This window comes from Asparagus officinalis, chromosome 5 (assembly GCF_001876935.1).
Source record: "Asparagus officinalis chromosome 5, Aspof.V1, whole genome shotgun sequence".
In the NCBI taxonomy this organism is placed as follows: Eukaryota; Viridiplantae; Streptophyta; class Magnoliopsida; order Asparagales; family Asparagaceae; genus Asparagus; species Asparagus officinalis.
The window spans coordinates 4,776,789-4,797,156 of NC_033798.1; the positions used below are offsets into that span (position 1 = coordinate 4,776,789).

Genomic DNA, 20,368 nt, shown 5'->3' on the forward strand with positions numbered 1-20,368 from the left:
AGAGATCCAATCTTAGCTTTTTCATATATAACAAACATATTAATGATTTTTTTTATCATACGAACTATATATTTTTGGATATTATTTCGTTTTATCTGAATATATATTCACAAATGTATCCGCATATATATTCGTATCCGTATCCGATTTTAACGGATATGGATATGAGTTATTCTTATCAAGATATACTTACATTCCTATCTATATTCATGATTGGCAAGCGGATATGGATTGTTAAATATTTGCACCCATAGAAAGAAGAACCCTTATCTGTATCACGTCTTGGGCGAATCGGGAATAACCAGCAGACGATGGAAGACTATGGCAAGTAAATGGGCTGGGCTCAAAATTAGGCCTTTTGTTTTAGGATTTGGCCCATTGTTACTGGCTCACAAGTGTATGTATAGTCTTTGTGGATGTAGGCCGTCGTCTCATCAGAATTGGGCCCATTAGTTACTGGCTAGAAGCTGCATTATGTGCAGTTAACATAGGGCTGAGCAAAGTTCGGCTTCAACCCATTAAACGAGGAAATTTTGGTTTTAACCGGCTAAACCGATCGAAACCTTCCGCTTTTGAGCAATTCGGTTCGGTTTTACACTCAGTTCGGACCGGGTCGGGTTACATGCTTTTCCAACCGAGTAAACTCACGTTTCTTTCTCAGACATTTCAAATTACACCCATCTATTTAAATTTTTATTATGATTTCTCTCTTCTATACATTTCCTTCCGTTGCATCTGCGCTCAAGATGAGAGACCGAATCAAAAATACCGACCGAATCGAAGCTAGAACACTAGTTGTGGTGCGGTTCGGTTCTAGTATTAGATCGGTTCGGTTTGGTTCAGTTTGCTTGAAAACAATGAAAACTGACGGAATCGACCATTTGTTCGTCCTTTATGTAAACACTCACAATCAATAAGAAATAACATCAAAATTTAAATTGGTTTGGTCAACCAATGAGATATATATAATACGAGAAAATCCATTACGTATCGTGAAGCACCTACAAGAGGAAGCACTAAACTGTCTTTTATCAATATCTCAATCTCGCATATATAATAAACTCTAATATTCTCTCCAAAGCCAACTTTTTATAATTTTTTGAAAAGATGAAGACTGCGAAATCCTTTCCCAACATTGTAATTTTTTGTACGGATAAAAACTACGAAACAATGTCCTCTCACACACTATTCTTGAATCCGGTTTGCACCCTCTGCTAATCTAAATTCCAAGAATATTGACTCTCTCCTACTCATTGGTTTTTTTCCTCCAACAATAGAAGACTACATACATGAAAACCAAAAACTTTGTTCTTAAACTAACTTCCTAATTAGAATACGATAAAAAACTCTTTATCATGATGAGACCCAATCTCATGATCATGATAGACATCTAACCTTACCTAATTCCCCTAAAAGTTATATAAGAAATCAAAGACACAGTATCAACGGCATCATTCTAATCCCCATACCCCGAGTGTCTTTGCACGAGTGGGAGAATAATATACGATATATTATCTAGTGATATTGGTTCATTTCATTAATAATATTCTAAAAGAGTGTCCACTTTCGATAGCACACAATCAATTATCATGATATAGTTATTTTGTATGTATCAGGAAATACGTAGATATTATAATACATATAATGTAATTTTGACTATTTCCCCCATAGTTTGTAGGATTTCTATTATTACTAATAAAAAAACTTTTAAATTCGAGGTAAGTGTAGTTTGCACTATCTAGTCTAAATATGGTCATTTCCACGCCTCAAGTTCAGAATAGACATTAATTTTGCATTCCTTGATATAAGTTCGGTGTACCTTTTTCCTCTAAAAAAGTAATATCTAACTAGAATAAGAATTTGATGTGTTTTGCTTTCCCCATCAACTTTTGTTGTTAAGCAAATTAAGCATAGTGTATATCACGTACTGCAACGCGAAGGCATTAATTCCTTCAGCTACTTTTGGTTTTGACCTCTAAAAATGCATGTAAAATGTGATTATTAATGTTAATTAGTCCTTTTTTATTGCAGATTCTAAGCATGGGCAAATCATTACTTATTATTGCGGTGAAGCTTAGGCAACTTCTATTAGGCGAAAATTTGACATGTTTTTTTTAAATATTTTTTTGGGCGGATAATAGCGCTAAAGGGAAGTTTATATCCACAATTGGTTGATATATAACAAAAGGGCCTATCTACAATTAAACCAATTTTAAACCCATTTTACATGCAAAAGGGTATTTGTACCATGAAATCAAGATTAAAACCAGAATAAAGAGAACATGGCATATTTAATATATTAGTAAATCTTGTATTGGTGATACCGACACATGATTTATAATGGTAAAATAAAGGAATTGAATATTGAAAAATCACATGTTCTTGACTTATACTATAACCTTCGTGTAAAAGGGCAGAGAAATATATATTGGTTAATCCGCTAACATCTAGGAAAAGATCATAGAAGCCTTAGACCAAATATTTGTGAGCACGTGGGGGGGACCACGTGATTGGTTGTGGGAATTTTGTTTCCGCGTGAAGTGCAGCAAGGCCCACCCGATTGATCACCTATTGATCACCTATATATACCTATTAATCCCTTAGGGTTATTGGGTGCGGAAGGAGGACGTGCAAAGGAGTTTTCTCGGCTTGGTGTCTTTTTGCGGCTACAGTGCAGGAGAGATTTTTCGGCTTAGTGGATTTTTTCGGCAGAAAAAAAAAAAACAAAGCAAGAAAAATAGAAGAGGACTGTGCGGCTGTGCAAAAGAAAAGGCAGAGGCCTATTTTTGGGTTTTGTGCATCCTTTCGAGAGAGTTTTTGTGAGAGATTAGAGAGTTAGTTTGAGGGTTTATTTTGTGAGATTGTAAACCTATTGTATTTTCTCTCTAATAGTAGATCCTCCTCCTTGCCCCGTGGACGTAGGCAGTTTGCCGAACCACGTAAAATTGATTGTTTGAGTTTGTGGCCATTGTAATAGTTTTAGGATCCCTCGACGCGCAGTCCTAGAGCTGACGAGAGGAAGAGCAAATATCCCACTTTGATGGGATATTAGGCTTTCAGATTCTTGTTCCCTTTGAGAAACAAGAATTCTTATCGATCTTTCTCTCTTATTGTGCACCAGAAACTCTGCCGAAATTTCCGCTGCGCACAACAAGTGGTATCAGAGCTCAGATTCCAGATCTAGGGTTTGGTTAGAGGAGTAGATCAATTTGGAGGCCCGTTTAGGACTTCGTTGGTGATAAAGGTGGGATCTTTTGGTAAAGACTCTATCTTTTTAGTTTTGAATCTATTCTTTGTTCGTTGGTGCGTAAAATGTCGGGGAAAGAAGGTGCTTCGGGTGTCGAGGGCGGTGCTTCTGGCGCGAAGACCATTCAAAGTCTGAATATCCATTCTATGAAGATAGATGTGGAAAAATTTAATGGCACAAACAACTTTGGATTATGGAGATGCGAGGTTTTGGATGCGCTGAACGCGCAGAATTTGGAGGATACCTTGGAGTTAGATGGCAAGCCAGATGAGATTAAAGAGAAGGTTTGGAAGAAGATGAATCGAACGGCGTGTGGTGTGATTAGGTCTTGTTTGACTCAAGATCTAAAATATGATGTGATGAATGAGACTTCTGCGAAGAAGATTTGGGAGATTCTCGAAAGCAAGTATTTGACCAAGAGTGTGGAAAATCGCTTGCATTTGAAGAGGAGACTTTATCGTTTCCAGTTGAAGAAGGGAACCTCCATTAGAGATCACATGAACCACTACACAAAGCTTCTTGCGGATTTGGCGAATGTGGATGTCAAGATTGAAGATGAGGACAAGGCGTTGCTGTTGTTGAGTTCCTTGCCCGACGAGGAATATGAGACCTTCGTTCTTACTCTGATTAATGGGAAGGCATCACTTTCGTATAGTGAGGTCACTGCTGCACTTGTGAATTATCAGCTTCGAAAGAAGGATAAGGAGGCTTCGGTTGAGCCGGTAGCGGAGACGTTGGTCGCAAGAGGGAAGGGTCCAAACCGAAAGAATTGGAAGTCACAGTCTAGAGTAGGAAAAGATCAGTGTGCTTGGTGCAAGGAGACTGGTCATTGGAAGAAAGACTGCCCAAAGCTCGACGAATGGATAAAGAATAAGCAGAAGGGAAAAGGAAAGCAGCCATCATCAGAAGCAAACATCGTATCGGATGGTAATAATTCTGACTCTTCTATTTATTCGCTTTCTATCAGTCCTACAGATAGCTATTCGGAGGAATCTGAATGGATGTTGGATAGTGGTGCGACCTATCATGTGTGCCCTAGAAGGGAATGGTTCTCCAGTTTTGAGAAGCTGGTGGATAGTGGTGTGGTGTACATGGCTGATAACCGTGCATGCCAGATCCTTGGGATAGGAAGAATTCGCATAAAGATGTTTGACGGGACTGTTAGAGAGTTAAACGATGTGAGATATGTTCCTTCTTTGAGGAAGAACTTGATCTCGATTGGAGCTTTGGTTGGAGAGGGTCTGAAGGTTCGTGTTGAGGACATGGTTCTCGAGATTGCGAGAGACTCTCGTATTTTGATGAAGGGCGTCAGGAGAAATAACCTGTATTACTTGACTGGAGGTATAGTGGCAGGTGGAGAGCTGACGACTTCTGTTGATTCGACTAGACTGCGGCATTTGGGGCTTGGCCATTCCAGTATTGATTCCTCGCATAGATTGAAAGAGGGTGCAAAGACCTGCAGTTTGAAGTCCAGTGAACATGTTGATGTGAGCAAGAAGACCGAGGTGAAGTGTGGCACCTCTATTCACCGTGCTAAGGGTCGTTCTGGAGGAGTTCACGTGGATGTTTGGGGGCCTTCCAAGGGGGCATCATTGGGAGGTAATAGGCGTTTGGTTTCCTTTGTTGGTGGCTGTTCTAGGCGTGTTTGGGTTGCAACCAAATCCCCTTTGGAGAAAGTCCTAGTAGTATCCAACAGATTGAAGAAGTGTGTAATAGACAGAAAGGTGAAGGTACTCCATTCTGGTGGGAGGTACAAGATGGACCTGTTTCTGTGTTGGAGCCGAGCTCACGGCATTTCGAGACACTTCGTTGGAAAGGAAATCTTGGGGCAGCTAGATAGGGTGACAAATTTGGAGAACCGTGCCTTGCTGGAGGAGGATCGGTGTTTGTGGTCGAGCAATGGTTTGCAGAAGAAGTTCTGGACTGAGGCTTCGACATATTTGGGTTATCCTATTAAAGAGTTGTCAACTGCTGTGATTGGAGGTAAAACTCCATTAGAAGATAGGTCTGGTAGTGTCACTTTGGTTGAGGCTTCGATGAGGAAGTCAATTGACTCTCAGCAGGTGGAGAGTTTTGGACAGACCTTAGAGGTATCGCAGCGGGTGGAGATTGATGCTACTCCATATTGGGTGGGGATTTTCCCACATACTCCAGGTCATTCTGCATTGGTTGGGATTCCAGCTGAGGTGACACAGCGTGGAAGTCATTTGGATTCGGATGCAGATGATGAGTTGGGTTTTGATTCGAGTGTAGCTGATAAATGTAGCTTGGATATGGTCATTGGTTCACCTCAGGTGGAGGTGTTTGAGGCCATTGGAGGTGCTATCAGCCGCAGAGTTGATGATATTGGAGAAGGATTGTGAACTCTTCTATTGGATTGAGGCCTTTGGAGGCCATTTGGGTGAACTACGTTCGGCTTGATTCCTTGGGCAAGAGGATACGTAGGCAGTCTTTATGATGCAGCCGGGTTGGATTATTTGATGGGGGTGAGATCGATTTGGTGAGTTGATACTGACATTTGGAGAGTGTTTGCATTCTCATTTGGGTTCTCGACTTGTTATGGATTGAGTCTGTTGTCGTGAATTGTTTCATGGTGTACTGGACACAACAAGTGAGACATTTGGTTTGGTCGGTGTCGGCTCAGTTTTGAGAAAACTTTGCCGAGGTGGAGAATTGTGAGCACGTGGGGGGGACCACGTGATTGGTTGTGGGAATTTTGTTTCCGCGTGAAGTGCAGCAAGGCCCACCCGATTGATCACCTATTGATCACCTATATATACCTATTAATCCCTTAGGGTTATTGGGTGCGGAAGGAGGACGTGCAAAGGAGTTTTCTCGGCTTGGTGTCTTTTGCGGCTACAGTGCAAGGAGAGATTTTTCGGCTTAGTGGATTTTTTCGGCAGAAAAAAAAAAAACAAAGCAAGAAAAATAGAAGAGGACTGTGCGGCTGTGCAAAAGAAAAGGCAGAGGCCTATTTTTGGGTTTTGTGCATCCTTTCGAGAGAGTTTTTGTGAGAGATTAGAGAGTTAGTTTGAGGGTTTATTTTGTGAGATTGTAAACCTATTGTATTTTCTCTCTAATAGTAGATCCTCCTCCTTGCCCCGTGGACGTAGGCAGTTTGCCGAACCACGTAAAATTGATTGTTTGAGTTTGTGGCCATTGTAATAGTTTTAGGATCCCTCGACGCGCAGTCCTAGAGCTGACGAGAGGAAGAGCAAATATCCCACTTTGATGGGATATTAGGCTTTCAGATTCTTGTTCCCTTTGAGAAACAAGAATTCTTATCGATCTTTCTCTCTTATTGTGCACCAGAAACTCTGCCGAAATTTCCGCTGCGCACAACAATATTCATCCTACATGGTGCTTTTTCACTTAGAGTAACAAGCAGGATGTACATACAAGAATCTGGAGCAGATCAGATAGAATGCTAGTGAATGAAGATTGGATTTTCCAATATACATCAAGTCAGACAAAATACTTGATGCGTCTTTGCTCTGATCACTCTCCAGGTCTACTAACAATAAGTGATAAAAAAATTGAAGGCAAGAGGCCATTTAAATTTTTTGCTATGTGGGCTAAGCACCCAGATTTCCTGTCAGTAGTCAGCTCAGTATGGGATCAACATGTATAAGGTTACAACATGTACAAGCTACACACCAAGCTCCAAAACCTTAAACCTGTACTCAAAGATCTGAACAAGAGGCACTTCATGAACATTCATGAGCAAGTTTCTAGAGCTAAATTTGAGTTGTATGAAGTGCAATCTCATCTTAGCTCTGACTTGTTCAACTCAGATCTGATCTCTAAGGAAAAAGAAAGCATCCGAAAATACACAAATTTACTGGATTGTGAAAACTCCTTTTACAGACAAAAAGCCAACATCAGCTGGGGATTGCATGGGGACAAAAGCACTCAATACTTCCATTATGTTATGAAAAATAAGAGACACCATAATAGAGTGATGTCTATACATTCTAAAAATGGTACCAGGATCACAGACCAACAAGGAATCATCTCTAAGTTTGTTGAATACTATACAAATCTGCTTGGATCCACAGGTTCTACAACAACACCTAACCCAGAGGTTATCTCACAAGGGCCAGTTCTCTCTTCTATTCATTGTTGTGAGTTGGGTAAGCCTGTTACTAGGGAGGAGATTAGACAAGTAGTATTTACAATGCCTGATGGAAAAGCTCCAGGTCCGGATAGATTTAGTGATTCCTTCTTCAAGTCTGCTTGGAATGTCATCAAAGAAGACTTGTTTATGGATGTTGAGGAGTTTTTTTTACTTCAGGTAAGCTCCTATAGGTACCTTGAATACAACTTCTATTACTTTGGTGCCAAAAATCCTCAGTTCAAATTCAGCTTCAAACTTCAGGCCTATAACATGCTGCAACGTAATTTACAAAATTATTACAACGGTCATTGCAAATAGGATTCAAAAAATCATGGGTTTTTTGATTAATGATGCTCAAAGTGCTTTTATCAAAGGGGGAGACTTATCTCAAGCAATTTCCTTTTAGCCCATGAACTAATCAAGCACTATGGAAGGAAGCATAATTCGCCTAGAGCTATCATTAATGTGGATCTTAGAAAGGTATTTGATACAATAAATTGGGACTTCATCAAATCTATGCTAGAGGGCATGGGTTTTCCTAAAATTATGATTGGTTGGATTTGGGAGTGTACCACCACTCCAAAATTTTCTTTATCTCTAAATGGTGTGCTACATGGCTACTTCCGTGGAGCAAGGGGGTTGAGACAGTGAGATCCATTATCTCCCTATCTATTTGTATTAGGCATACTTGTCAAGGAGGTTATCCTCACTTAAAGATGACAGATTGTTTAAGTTCCATCCGAAGTGTTCTAGGCTGAAGATAACACACCTGATTTTTGCTGATGATTTGTTATTGTTTGAAAAGGTTGATTTAAGTTCAATGATGCATGCTTGCAAGAGTTTTGCCAGGTCTCGGGCTTGGAAGATAACCTTGGCAAGTGCTCAATCTATATGAGTGGAGTTGAAGACAACTTAAGAGTTCAGATTTGCACATTCCTGGGCTTTACGGAGGGGACTTTGCCAATGAAATATTTGGGTTGCCATTAACGACAAGGAAGATATCTCATCTTGAATGCTCTTATCTAATCAGCAAAATTGCTGATCAATTCCATAGTTGGCAGCAAAATAGAAAATTATCCTATGCGGGGAGAATCCAACTGATCAAATCTGTTATACTTTGGATTCAAACCTTTTGGGTTAGTAGCTACATATTGCCGATTAAAGTGTTTGAAAAATTTGACATGCTTTGATCATCTTTCCTATGTGATCAAAAAATCCATTTAATCTCCTGGCATACAGTTTGCTTGGGGAAGAAACAAGGAGGTTTAGGTCTCTTTTCGGTCAAGACATAGAATAATGCGGCAGTTGTAAAACTCCTTTGGATGATCCATCAGAAGAAGGACTTGCTCTGGATCAAATGGATACATGGTCACTATCTACAACACTCAAATATTTGGCAAGTTCAGCACAGGGAGAGTGACTCTTGGATGTGGAAACAACTCCTCAAAGTTAGAAGTATGATGACAACTAAATTTGGCAATACTGAAAACATGATGAACACTTTGGATGGCTGCTGTGTCAATGGTAAAATTCAGATGACTTTGATATATATTGCTCTGTCTCAGCCTAACACCTCAGCAGACTGGGCGGATACTACCTAGGGGCGATTGAATTATCCTAAGTACTCATTCATCCTTTGGTTAGTTAATCACTCCAGGCTCCTCACCCAGGAAAGACTGTGTCGACTAAGAATGTTAGAAACTAACCAATGTGTTATGTGTTCTAATTAGTTGGAAACTACATGCATTTATTCTTTGAATGCCAATACTCAGCTGATGTTTGGAATAAGGTGATGGACTGAATGATAACATACCTATATATATGAAAGAAATTTTAGAGAGGATGTAATGTCTGTTGTTGTTTACCAGGTTAAGCTAGAACTTGGTTTTTGATGTACAAAACTTCTTCACTTGGCTGATGAATAAAAATTAAATTCATTGACCCAAAAAAAAAAAGTATATTCATCCTACCCTAATCACTAGAGTCTTCAAGTCTCTTGTGTTAGGCCACAACGCACGTCCACAATTGAAAATATAACTTGAGTAGAAACTCAGAGGCTTCACCTAACATAAGATATTGCATGATTTGAATGATATTTAGCAAACTTCATAGGTTCGTGTGGTATAATTAATTATATATATAGAGTTAGGATTATATACCTAAAAAGAGTGATTCCTTCTCCCGTTACATGACCAGACATTAAACTGAATTAGTAGTTAAAAGGAGAACATATTGAAAGATTTATGGAGAAAATGAAGTCTTTTTTGACAAGCTTTAGACGAGGACCAACAAGAGCTCAGTCAAAAATACTAGTCTTATTTAGAATCATTAGCTTTACAAATAAGATCAAGAAAGAGACTAAAGTTACGTACATGGGATACTTAAATGATACTGTTTATATTTTTAACGTGCTTATTTTAACTATAACATGCAGGTCTTAGATTAGGTATAATACCAATTGAGAAGAAGGAATCTTCAGCAATCATTGACAAAAAGAGCAAGCTCTTTTGAAATAATAAATTTTGAAACAGTGAGGAAATTTAAAAAACGAAGCTTCCCGAATCAATTTCAAAATCCATATCTATAACAATAGAAGATTTTGAATTAACATTTAGAGCACATTAGTAGATAATGATTTCACATCAATTATAGTCATTTAATTAGGTACACATTAATTGAGTCTCGACATTTTCGCTCTCTCATTAATCTAAAAAAATGTTATTATAAGTCATAACACCCCTATATTTGAGTAGAAGAGCAGCAAGATGTGATCTCGTGGTGCGAGTTTATAAGTAATTCAAAACATTTGGAAACGATATATATGAGAGAGGAAATATTGTTCTTACATATTTGATCATTTAAAAAAGGAAAATAATAGTCTACATTTTCCTTTTTTTTTAAAATAATAACATGTATAAGATTACATAACCTCATTTTCATTTATTCTTAAAACAAACTACTATATTGACTTGGTCCAACAAATCAAAACCGACATTAGCGACTATACCTTTTGCGGCCTTAATTAATAATATGTGAAAAAAGTAAGAATATTCTCCATTAAGATTATACTGGTACTGAAAGCAAGACATCTTGTAGTAATTTCCTAGTCAAGTGAAGTTGCAAGTTTGGCCACATCGCCAAGGCCTTGGTCCACAGTCAAAAAGTAACCAGACACGGACGTTCATCAAATTACTCAATCTTTTGTCTCTATAAAATAGCCAAATCGTACTCATGCAACCTACAAGCAAACACAAAGTTTTTCCTGATCATTAAAGAAACACAAGAGGGTAAAATATTTTGAAAGATGGCTGGAAAAGGATCATCATTCTTCTCTTTCTTTGGTGCCAAGAAGAGGAGCTCTACGGTTGAAGCGGCCGGAGGAGACACCAGTATGCCGAGGAAAGTTTGGCCGAGCGACGAGGACCGAGGCCGGCATTGGTATGCTGAGCAAGATATTGATCGGAAAGCCAAGGACTTCATTAACGTATTTCATCAGAAGATGAAGGCTGAATACAATTAGTGCACCATGGTTTTCGTTCTAGTGACGTACTTATAAGTGTTGTTTATTATATATATACGATGATTGTGTTATTCAATAATGCTTAGGACTTGTGTTTAACTTTTAGATTTTTGTCATGTTAGACCCCAAAATCTCCATGCATGTAATGTTCGGAATAGGGATGTTATTGTTTGGAAATCAGATACGTTCTGATACCTGTTGTTGGGGATTCAAGCTACCAAACGTTGGTACAACTGCTCCTTAGCTATTCGACCACCTGTCAAATATGAACCCTCTACGGAATTTGGCCTACCGGATCTTGTGTTAAGCAATGAAAAAAAGAAATCACAACAAATCAAAAATAGCAAGAACAGAGAACACCGAGTTTTAACGAGGTTCGGCAATTTGCCTACGTCCTCGGGAGCCACACAAATAATTTTCTTTATATTAAAAAAGATTACAAAGCTTGTATAAGAGCAGATCTCAACTTGAGATCTCTCAAGAGAAGAACCAACAGAAAACTCTCTGTTGTTCAAATAAGGGCTTGAGATTTTCCAACTTGGAAAGTCTCCTCTCTCTCTCTCTCTAATAAATCGCTACAGAACTTCACAAATAAATGACCGAGATTTTCAACATCAAATCTCGTGTTTGAAGAATCGCTGGGGAGAAACGCTCCCAAGGTCGTCGCCGAGCTTTGATCTCAGAATTCACTCGAGATTCTCCACAATTTCTCGTGCACATGGTTTTCCTTAAATAGGGAAACCCTAGGGCCAAAAACGAGTGGGATCCAGCTGGATCCAACCCAACGCGCAGGTGACCTTTCTCTCCGCAGCAGGCGAGGTCCTCAAAACGCTCGGGTTCATCTGCTCAAAGCTCGCTTGCTCAAATCTCGCCTGTGATTCGCCAACCGAACCCCGCCTTCCCCCCAACTCCAAGCTCGCCTTTAGGTCGCCAAACCCTGCCTGCAGCTTCAACCTCGCCTGCAGAGGGTCTCGACCTCGCCTGCTCCATCCTCGCCTGTGTGAAGCTCGCCTGCTGGTCTTCTTCGAGCTCACATACAATCAGCCGTGAGCTCTCCTGAACTGGACCTTGCCGTCGATCTTGAGTTCGCCGCTGACAGGTATGGGTCTACACCTATTTTTAATAATCCCCCACTTGGAGATCAAACCGTCGTCAGCAGGCTCTCTTAACAAGTATCTTCTCATCATGTGGCTCCTCCCTCATCTCCTACATATGAAGGCCAACTGAAGTTACGTACAAGTCTAGTTTCTGAATGGTGCCTGCCTTAGTCAACATATCTTTAGGATTTTGGCTCCCCAAAATCTTCTCCAACTGTAACTTCCCGTCCTTAATCATCGAGTGTATGAAGTGGTAACGTAACTCGATGTGCTTCATTTTGGCATGAAATACTGGGTTTTTGGCAAGGTGTATAGCACTCTGGCTATCACAATAAAGAACTTCATTCCCCCGCTTCAGACCCAACTCTTCCAAGCACCCGGTTAATCAAAGCATCTCCTTGCTCGCATCGGTCATTGTGACATACTCTGCCTTAGTTGTGGATAATATTACAATCTTCTGCAAATGTGAGACCCAGCTCATTGCTGTCGACCCTAAGGTATAAACATACCTCGTGGTGCTCGCCTCGTATCATGATCACCGACGAAGTCCGCATCCACATTTCCTTATAGTACCAACTCCTTTCTCTCGAAATACAATGACATATTCGTAGTTCCTCTCAGATATCGTAATATCCACTTCACGGCCTCCCAATGTTGCTTCCCTAGGTTGCTTGCAAACCTGCTCACAACTCCCACTGCATGGACAATATCCGACCTCGTGCAAACCATTGTGTACATCAGACTACCAATGGCTGATGAATAGGGAACCTTCCTCATGTGCTCCTTCTCTGCATCAGTCTTGGACGATTGCTTACCAGATAACTTGAACTGGCTTCCAAGGGGTGTGCTAACGACCTTAGCATTCTGCATGTTGAATCTCTGAAGTACTTTCTCATTGTATTCGGACTGACTCAACTTCAACATCCCCTCAGCCGCATCCCGACTGATCCGCATCCTAAGAATCTGCTTCACTGTACCCAGATCCTTCATGGCAAACTCCTTTGCTAACTGCTTCTTCAGCTTGTTTATCTTCTATAAACACGGTCCTGTGACTAACATGTCATTAACGTACAACAATAACACGATATAGCTGGACTCAAACCTCTTGAAGTAGCAGCAATGATCTGAGTTGCATCTGTCATAGCTATTACTCTGCATGAAGTTATCAAACTTCTTATACCACTGTCGTGGAGCTTGTTTCAATCTGTATAAGCTCTTCTTTAGCCTACACACCATCTCTTCCTTTCCTTCCTCAATGAAGCCAACATATTGCTTCATATAGATTTCTTCATTCAAGTCACCATGCAGAAATGCAATCTTCACATCTAACTGCTCAATGTAGAGATTTTCAGCAGCTACCAAGCTCAACACCACCCTGATAGTTGTGAGCTTCACAACGGGAAAAAAATATCTCTGTATAATCCAATCCTTCTCGCTGTTGGAATCCCTTCACGACTAATCTGGCCTTGTATCTCTTCCTTTCATCACTCTCCTGCTTGACCCGATAAATCCACTTGTTATATAAGGCATTCTTCTGTGCAGGTAGCTGAGCTAACTCTCATCTCTTCTCGTTCGAGTGGAGAGAATCCATCTCTTCTTGCATTGCATGCTCCAACTACTGAGATTCGCTCACTTGCATAGCCTCCTCATAGCATTCTGGTTCTCCGCTATCTATCAAAAGTAGGTAGTCTAGTGACGAGAGATACCTGTGATTCGGTTTGGATACCCTGGATGACCTCCTAGGCTCATCGCCCTGGGTAGTCGGTTCTGCACCTGGAGTCTCCTCTATTCTTCGGTCAGAATTGACATCGTCTTCCCTATCTGAAAGTTCCTCCAAATCCATATACTCGGATGCACCCACATCCGTAGTGCTGCTCCCACTACTTTGGCCAACTTTGACATTGTCCCTGTCCTTGTACATCATTTCCTCATTGAATATGACGTCTCAGCTCCTGATGATCTTCCTGTTCTTCTCATCCCAAAGACGATACCCAAACTCATCAATGCCGTACCCAATGAATGTACACTTCAGTGACTTAGCTTCGAGCTTGTCCCTAACATGAACACTGATATGGATATATTCCACACAACCAAAGACTCTCAAGTGTGAGAGATTAACTTTCTTACCACTCCAAACCTCTTCAAGAATCTCAAAGTTCAATAAAACTGATGGCCCGTGATTTATCAAGTACGCTGCTGTATGCACCGCGTTCACCCAAAAAGTTTTTGGTAGACCTACATGTAGACCATGGCTTTTCACTTCTTGAAGATGTTGAACACCTCTGTCTCATTCTCCAGTTCATATTCTTCACCATTGTCTGATCTCAGACACTTTACTTTCAGATCTGTCTCATTCTCCGCCAAGAGAAGACACGCTAGCTGGACCCCATACATCTGTATGAACAAGTTCTACCTTGTGAGCTTTAGGTGGTCTTCCACCGTTCAGAAAACTAACTCTCTTCTGCTTCCTGAAGATGCAGTCTTCACAAACACCAACTTCCACCGAATCAATGCCTGTTAGCTTTCCTTCTGAGTGTAGAATCTTCATACCCTTCTCACTCATGTATTCCAGCCTACTGTGCTACAAATCTGCACTCTCCTTGTCGGCTACAATTGCGAGGGTGTCACTCGCATGTGAAGTTAGGTAGAGGGTACCGGTCTTGTTGCCACGGGCAACCACCATTGTACTATTAGAGATTTTTCATGAATCTCTAGTGAATGTTGTAACATAACCTTCTGCTCCAAGCTGACCAACCGAAATAAGATTCCTCTTCAACTTCAGTACGTGTCTGACATTCTTCAGAGACCACTTGGAACCCTTCAACTGTATTTGCACATCGCCTCTTCAAATGACACTACAGGGTTCATTATCCTCCAAGTATACTTTCCCAAAGTCCCCTGCTACATAGTTCTAAAATAGCCTTCTATTAGCAGTAGCGTGGAAAGAGGCTCTCGAATCAATGACTCATGAATCAGAATCGCTATCCATAGCGAGAATCAATGCATCTTGCACAATATGAGCCTCCTGCTCATTTTTGTCCTTCTTTGATGCTTTACAAATAGAAGACATGTGACCCTCTTGGCCGCAGTTCTAACATTTTTCTTTGATAGGTCTTACCTTCGAGTTCGACCTCTTCTTCTTCGACTTTGATCAATTCCTATTTTGGATCCCCCTATTATATCTTCTACCTCTCTGCTCGAGTCTTAGGGCTGAATCTGAACCTTCTGATTCATTCGATTTTCTTCTAACCTCCTCGGATAGGATCATAGCTACCACCTCATTTAGCTTCAACTTCTCCTTCCCCATCGAGTTGCTGATTGCGGTCACACAACCCGCCCAACTATCCGACAACTATGATAGTATCAGTAGGGTATGCACTTCGTCATCAAACGTGATGTCGACTGAGATGAGTTGATCAACAATCATGTTGAACTCGCTAAGATACATCGTGAAGGAACATCCTTCTGCCATCTTGAGGTTGAATAGCATTTTGACGAGATGTACCTTATTTGCAGTTGACGGTTACTCGTACATCGTTGCAAGCGCTTCCATAAGCCCCACCATCGTCTTCTCCTTTAATATATTGTGTGCTACAGATTTTACGAGGGCTAATCGGACCTGCCCCAGGGCTTTTCGATCCAATATTTCACAGTCCTCGTCAGATTCCTCTTTCTTCTTTCCTTTAGCTTTACCCATCAACGGATGGTAAAGGTCCTTCTGGTACAGATAGCCCTTCATCTGTGATTTCCAGTAGGCGAAGTATGATCCGTCAAACTTCTCAATTTAAGATTTGTCTTCTTCTGTCATTTCTTATACACACAGATCTGAACAATGGCTCTGATACCAATTGTTAGGAAATCAGATACGTTCTGATACCCGTTATTGGGAATTCAAGCTACTAAACGTTAGTACAGTTGCTCCTTAGCTATTCGACCACCTGTCAAATATGAACCCTCTATGGAATTTGGCCTATCGGATCTTGTGTTAAGCAATAGAAAAAAATCACAACAAATTAAAAATAGCAAGAACAGAGAACACTGAGTTTTAACGAGGTTCGGCAATTTGCCTACGTCCTCAGGAGCCACACAATAATTTTCTTTATATTAAAGAAGATTACAAAGCTTGTTTAAGAGTAGATCTCAACTTGAGATCTCTCAATAGAAGAACCAATAGAAAACTCTCTGTTGTTCAAATAAGGACTTGAGATTTTCCAACTTGGAAAGTCTCCTCTCTCTCTAATAAATCGCTACAGGACTTCACAAATAAATGACCGAGATTTTCAACAGCAAATCTCGTGTTCGAAGAATCGCTGGGGAGAAACGCTCTCAAGGCCGCCGCCGAGCTCTGATCTCAGAATTCGCTCGAGATTCTCCACAATTTCTCGTGCACATAGTTTCCCTTAAATAGGGAAACCCTATGGCCAAAAACGAGTGGGATCCAGCTGGATCCAACCCAACGCGCAGACGAGATTTCTCTCCGTAGCAGGCGAGGTCCTCAAAACGCTCGAGTTCGCCTGCTCAAAGCTCGCTTGTGATTCGCCAACCGAACCTCGCCTTCGCCCCAACTCTAAGCTCGCCTGTAGGTCGCCAAACCCCGCCTGTAGCTTCAACCTCGCCTGCAGAGGGTCTCGACCTCGTCTGCTCCATCCTCGCCTGAGTGAAGCTCGCCTGCGGGTCTTCTTCAAGCTCACATGCAATCAGTCGCGAGCTCGCCTGAGCTGGACCTCGCCGTCGATCTCGAGTTCGCCGCTGACAGGTATGAGTCTACACCCATTTTCAACAGTTATTAAGAAAAAGTTTGTAGAGTTTGGGGTTTTAAAAAAATGCAGGTGTTATTTAAAACAGCATAACAGGCACTAATTTAGGAATATGAAGATCATTTAGGTGTCTACTACATATGACAAAAATCATTTTCTGGTGTTTCCCTTCTTTTTATGATTTTTTTTATTCCTGCTTCTTCTTATTTAATTTGGTTAAAATGAAATGATAAGGGCCGGCAAATACATCAATTTGAGAAGCACTTCCCCTTTGTCGTAAATACATAAAAGATGAGAGCTGAGCGAAGGAGTTTTAGAGCGAATTTACCGGCCTGCAGAGAAAATCAATGAAATCAATATTATTACTAAGAGCCTGTCTGGCAACTCTAATTAGTTTAAGTTCTCGTCGTAGTTTGGAGGGGGGAAAAAACAATGACTTAAAATCGGTTAAGGTTAATTTTCCCCTTAATTAAACTGGTTTTGTTTTAGTCCATCTCCATCTACTCCAAATTAAATTAGTTTATATATGTCGAAACTGGTGTGGGGGAGAGTTGCCAACTGATCTTAAAGAAAACTTTTACGATAGAAAATGGCAACAAGGAATCAACACTATGGAAGCTTTGAATATCTTTATTTTTTTTTAAATTTTTTGACTCATAAAATTCTCATAATTTCTTTTAAATTTGAACAAAATAACAAGAGATCAGATAAAGTCCTTAATTAATACAATAGTTACTACAGCCTTTTTAGGCTTCACACCTAACTTGTGTGGTTGGTTTAGTACTTGAGTAGCTCCAAGTTGCACGAAATCCTTCTCAAATTCACAAACATCTCACGTGGGAAATCCTTTCTTTCTTGAAGTACGAACATTAAGTTAATCTCAATCATTTGAGGATAAACAAAGTTCAATGACGAAAAGCATCTTCTAAACATTAATTAATGAGCCTCCAACTCCCATGTCTTGAACGTTAATTGTAGGATAATCTAGAGATAAACGTAAGCAAGCTTGCCAAGAGTCGACTTTACGTTCATTGATTTCGAGAAAACTTATGATTCCAAAAATCAGTATCTTAGCATAAAGTCTTCACTTTTTATTTTTAATTTTTATAACATGTATCTATCTTGACATCAAAGGAACTCTTTATCTCTACATATCATAGTTTTCAGCTTATATCCATGCAAGACGTAGAAATTTTAATCCACTTTGCTCTCCTTAATTTTCTTACTCTCTGTCATTGTGAGAGTCGAGTGTTTTTTTAATAGGCTGAAATCTAGACTCACGAATTAATATTTTATTTTATAATCCATTTTAAATAGAAGTATATATAAAAAAATATTTCAACTTGTTTTACTTTAATAGTACTATGTCAAAGAACATCACTATTTAGTAAAACTCGAAAGTTGTGATAGGAACAGAGACAACAAAATATCAGGGCTAGCTCTATCTAAATGCTATAAATGGTGATATCATATGAGACCACAAAATACCACTTCTCTATAGCAATAGCAGTGGATTATCTAGGGACTATCGACTCGATCCCATGCATATAATTGAATTGTCAATTCATTTTACAGTCCCAACAAAATCAAACAACATACATTAATATGCTATTGAGCCTGTAATAGCCACAGTTTGGCCAATAGACTATAACATTATGACCCAAATTAACAAGAAAAAATATTATTATTATGCTTCTTGTCTATAATACACATATTTTGTTACAAGGCATGAGGGCAACAGGGAGGCAGAGAGCATTTTTGTGTGTTGGATATCACTTGTGAATAATTTTGGTGCATGTGAGCTTCCAACTTGTACTGTTATAGGGAGCCTCATCTCACGGATCTTGCCTCCTCCTATATCTCTTCTCATTTATTCACCAACTCCTTCACATTCTATATATACTCCCCTAGGAGATGAATGCATGGATTCAACTAATTGAAAAATAAAAACATATACCAAGAAAGTTTTGAGTTCTATTTGCTCATGGGTTCTTGGGTTCGCACCATCACCACCCCCTTCAAAAAAGTTGGCACCATCTTCAACCCACCAAGAGACAAGAAGCCTCAACCAGGTATATATTTTCTAATTTGGAAATATTTTATTTATTTATGTTTTCATATTAATTATCGCCTTAATTTTCCTTTTCTAGCTTCATCATCTGTACGTTTATCTTTCAAAAGTAATGTAAAAAAAAGTTACTAGGAGAGATGTCAGCTGTAATGCAGAAAATTTTATTATAATCTGTAAGTACTTGTTGGGGCTAGTGTTCTTATTGTACAATAATATCCTGAAATGTAGCTTCTAATCTTTTCAATTAACATAATGAGAAAGACTTCCAGAATAAACTCAAAGATGACAATGTTGCCATGCACTGAATCAGACGCCCATTTAGAAGCAATACGACACCTTAATTTAGAAATCTAAATTTAGTCTTTTTTCTTTCATTTTCTGATCTTTGGTCTCAGCACTCTCCTTTTCCCCCGTCTACTTTATGTATATTTTGAATCTATTTTCCTTAGTTAATTAAGACATTCTATATATATGGTTTTAAGGAATATTTTAGAAAGTTCTAATTTGTATATATCGAATAATATCGTAAAGGGACACTAATGACTTAACATTAGGACCAATATTAACTTAAGCAATTAAGTTTTGCAGGGCATGACCTCAATGGAATGAAGCTCCAAGGGGAGGTGATGGCTTGCACTTATGAAGATGTTCAAGTGATGTGGTCCATCCTAGACAAGTCCAAGTCCATGGACCGCAACTCAAGCTCATGAACGGGGTTCGACGAACCAAGTCATTAGGTACAAGAATGGATTTGATGGTACGTGTAATAGAAAGGAGAGTATTGGTGTTCTCATGATTGTGATCAGTTGACATGTACGTTGCTTCAATGTAATCCCCATGGATACTTATAATCTATGGTGAGATTTTTTAGTTGTAATTTAATGTGCAATTTAGAGCTGGGTTAATTAATTATGTTCCACAATCAACCAACAGGAGGTTCGTTGGTTATGAATAGAACGACGTATAAAAATTAATCTAGGGTCTCGAGGTAGAATTATTCAACAGACGTTAATTACGTACGTTTGTTTACCATCCTTCATGATCATGCAAATATAGCAATAATACTCTAAAACATAAACAAAAAAAAAGAAGAGATTAAGAAAGTGATAATTTTCATTATAGTAAATCGGAAAAAAGAGGACCGGCCGGAGACCACCCTAAGAAAACTTGGTTATATGTAATCAAGAAATTAGATATATGGTACTGATTAATTTAACAGAACCCAGTAAAAAAAAACAGGACTTGTATAAGGGTTCTAAAATTTTGGATTAAAGACTTCATTGTAATTGTTGTATAGTAAACAAAAAGAATCACATGCAATGAATTCTCAAACCTCAATGGAATGCAAGATTTTACCAAAGAGGGAACACAAATTTTACCCTCATTATTCGCTTAGAAAAATAAATAGAAAGAAAAGATATTTTTCTTATAACAAATAAATTTTTAATGACTGGCTCAATCAGGGATTTCCATCATAGGTAGGGCTAAATGCCTGAAAAGTATTAGAGCTGGTTTTGCCGCTGGAAACCTTAAGTCTTGATTCTCTTACAATGGCAAAT

General features: G+C 39.5%; 1 protein-coding gene across 1 annotated transcript; it reads left to right on the plus strand.

Moving 5' to 3' along the window:
• On the plus strand, positions 18,582–19,739 carry LOC109840180. The gene is made up of 2 exons (XM_020408722.1): positions 18,582–18,810; positions 19,398–19,739. Exons 1-2 carry the CDS (start codon positions 18,723–18,725, stop codon positions 19,517–19,519), a joined length of 210 nt encoding a protein of 69 aa, XP_020264311.1. The 5' UTR covers positions 18,582–18,722; the 3' UTR covers positions 19,520–19,739.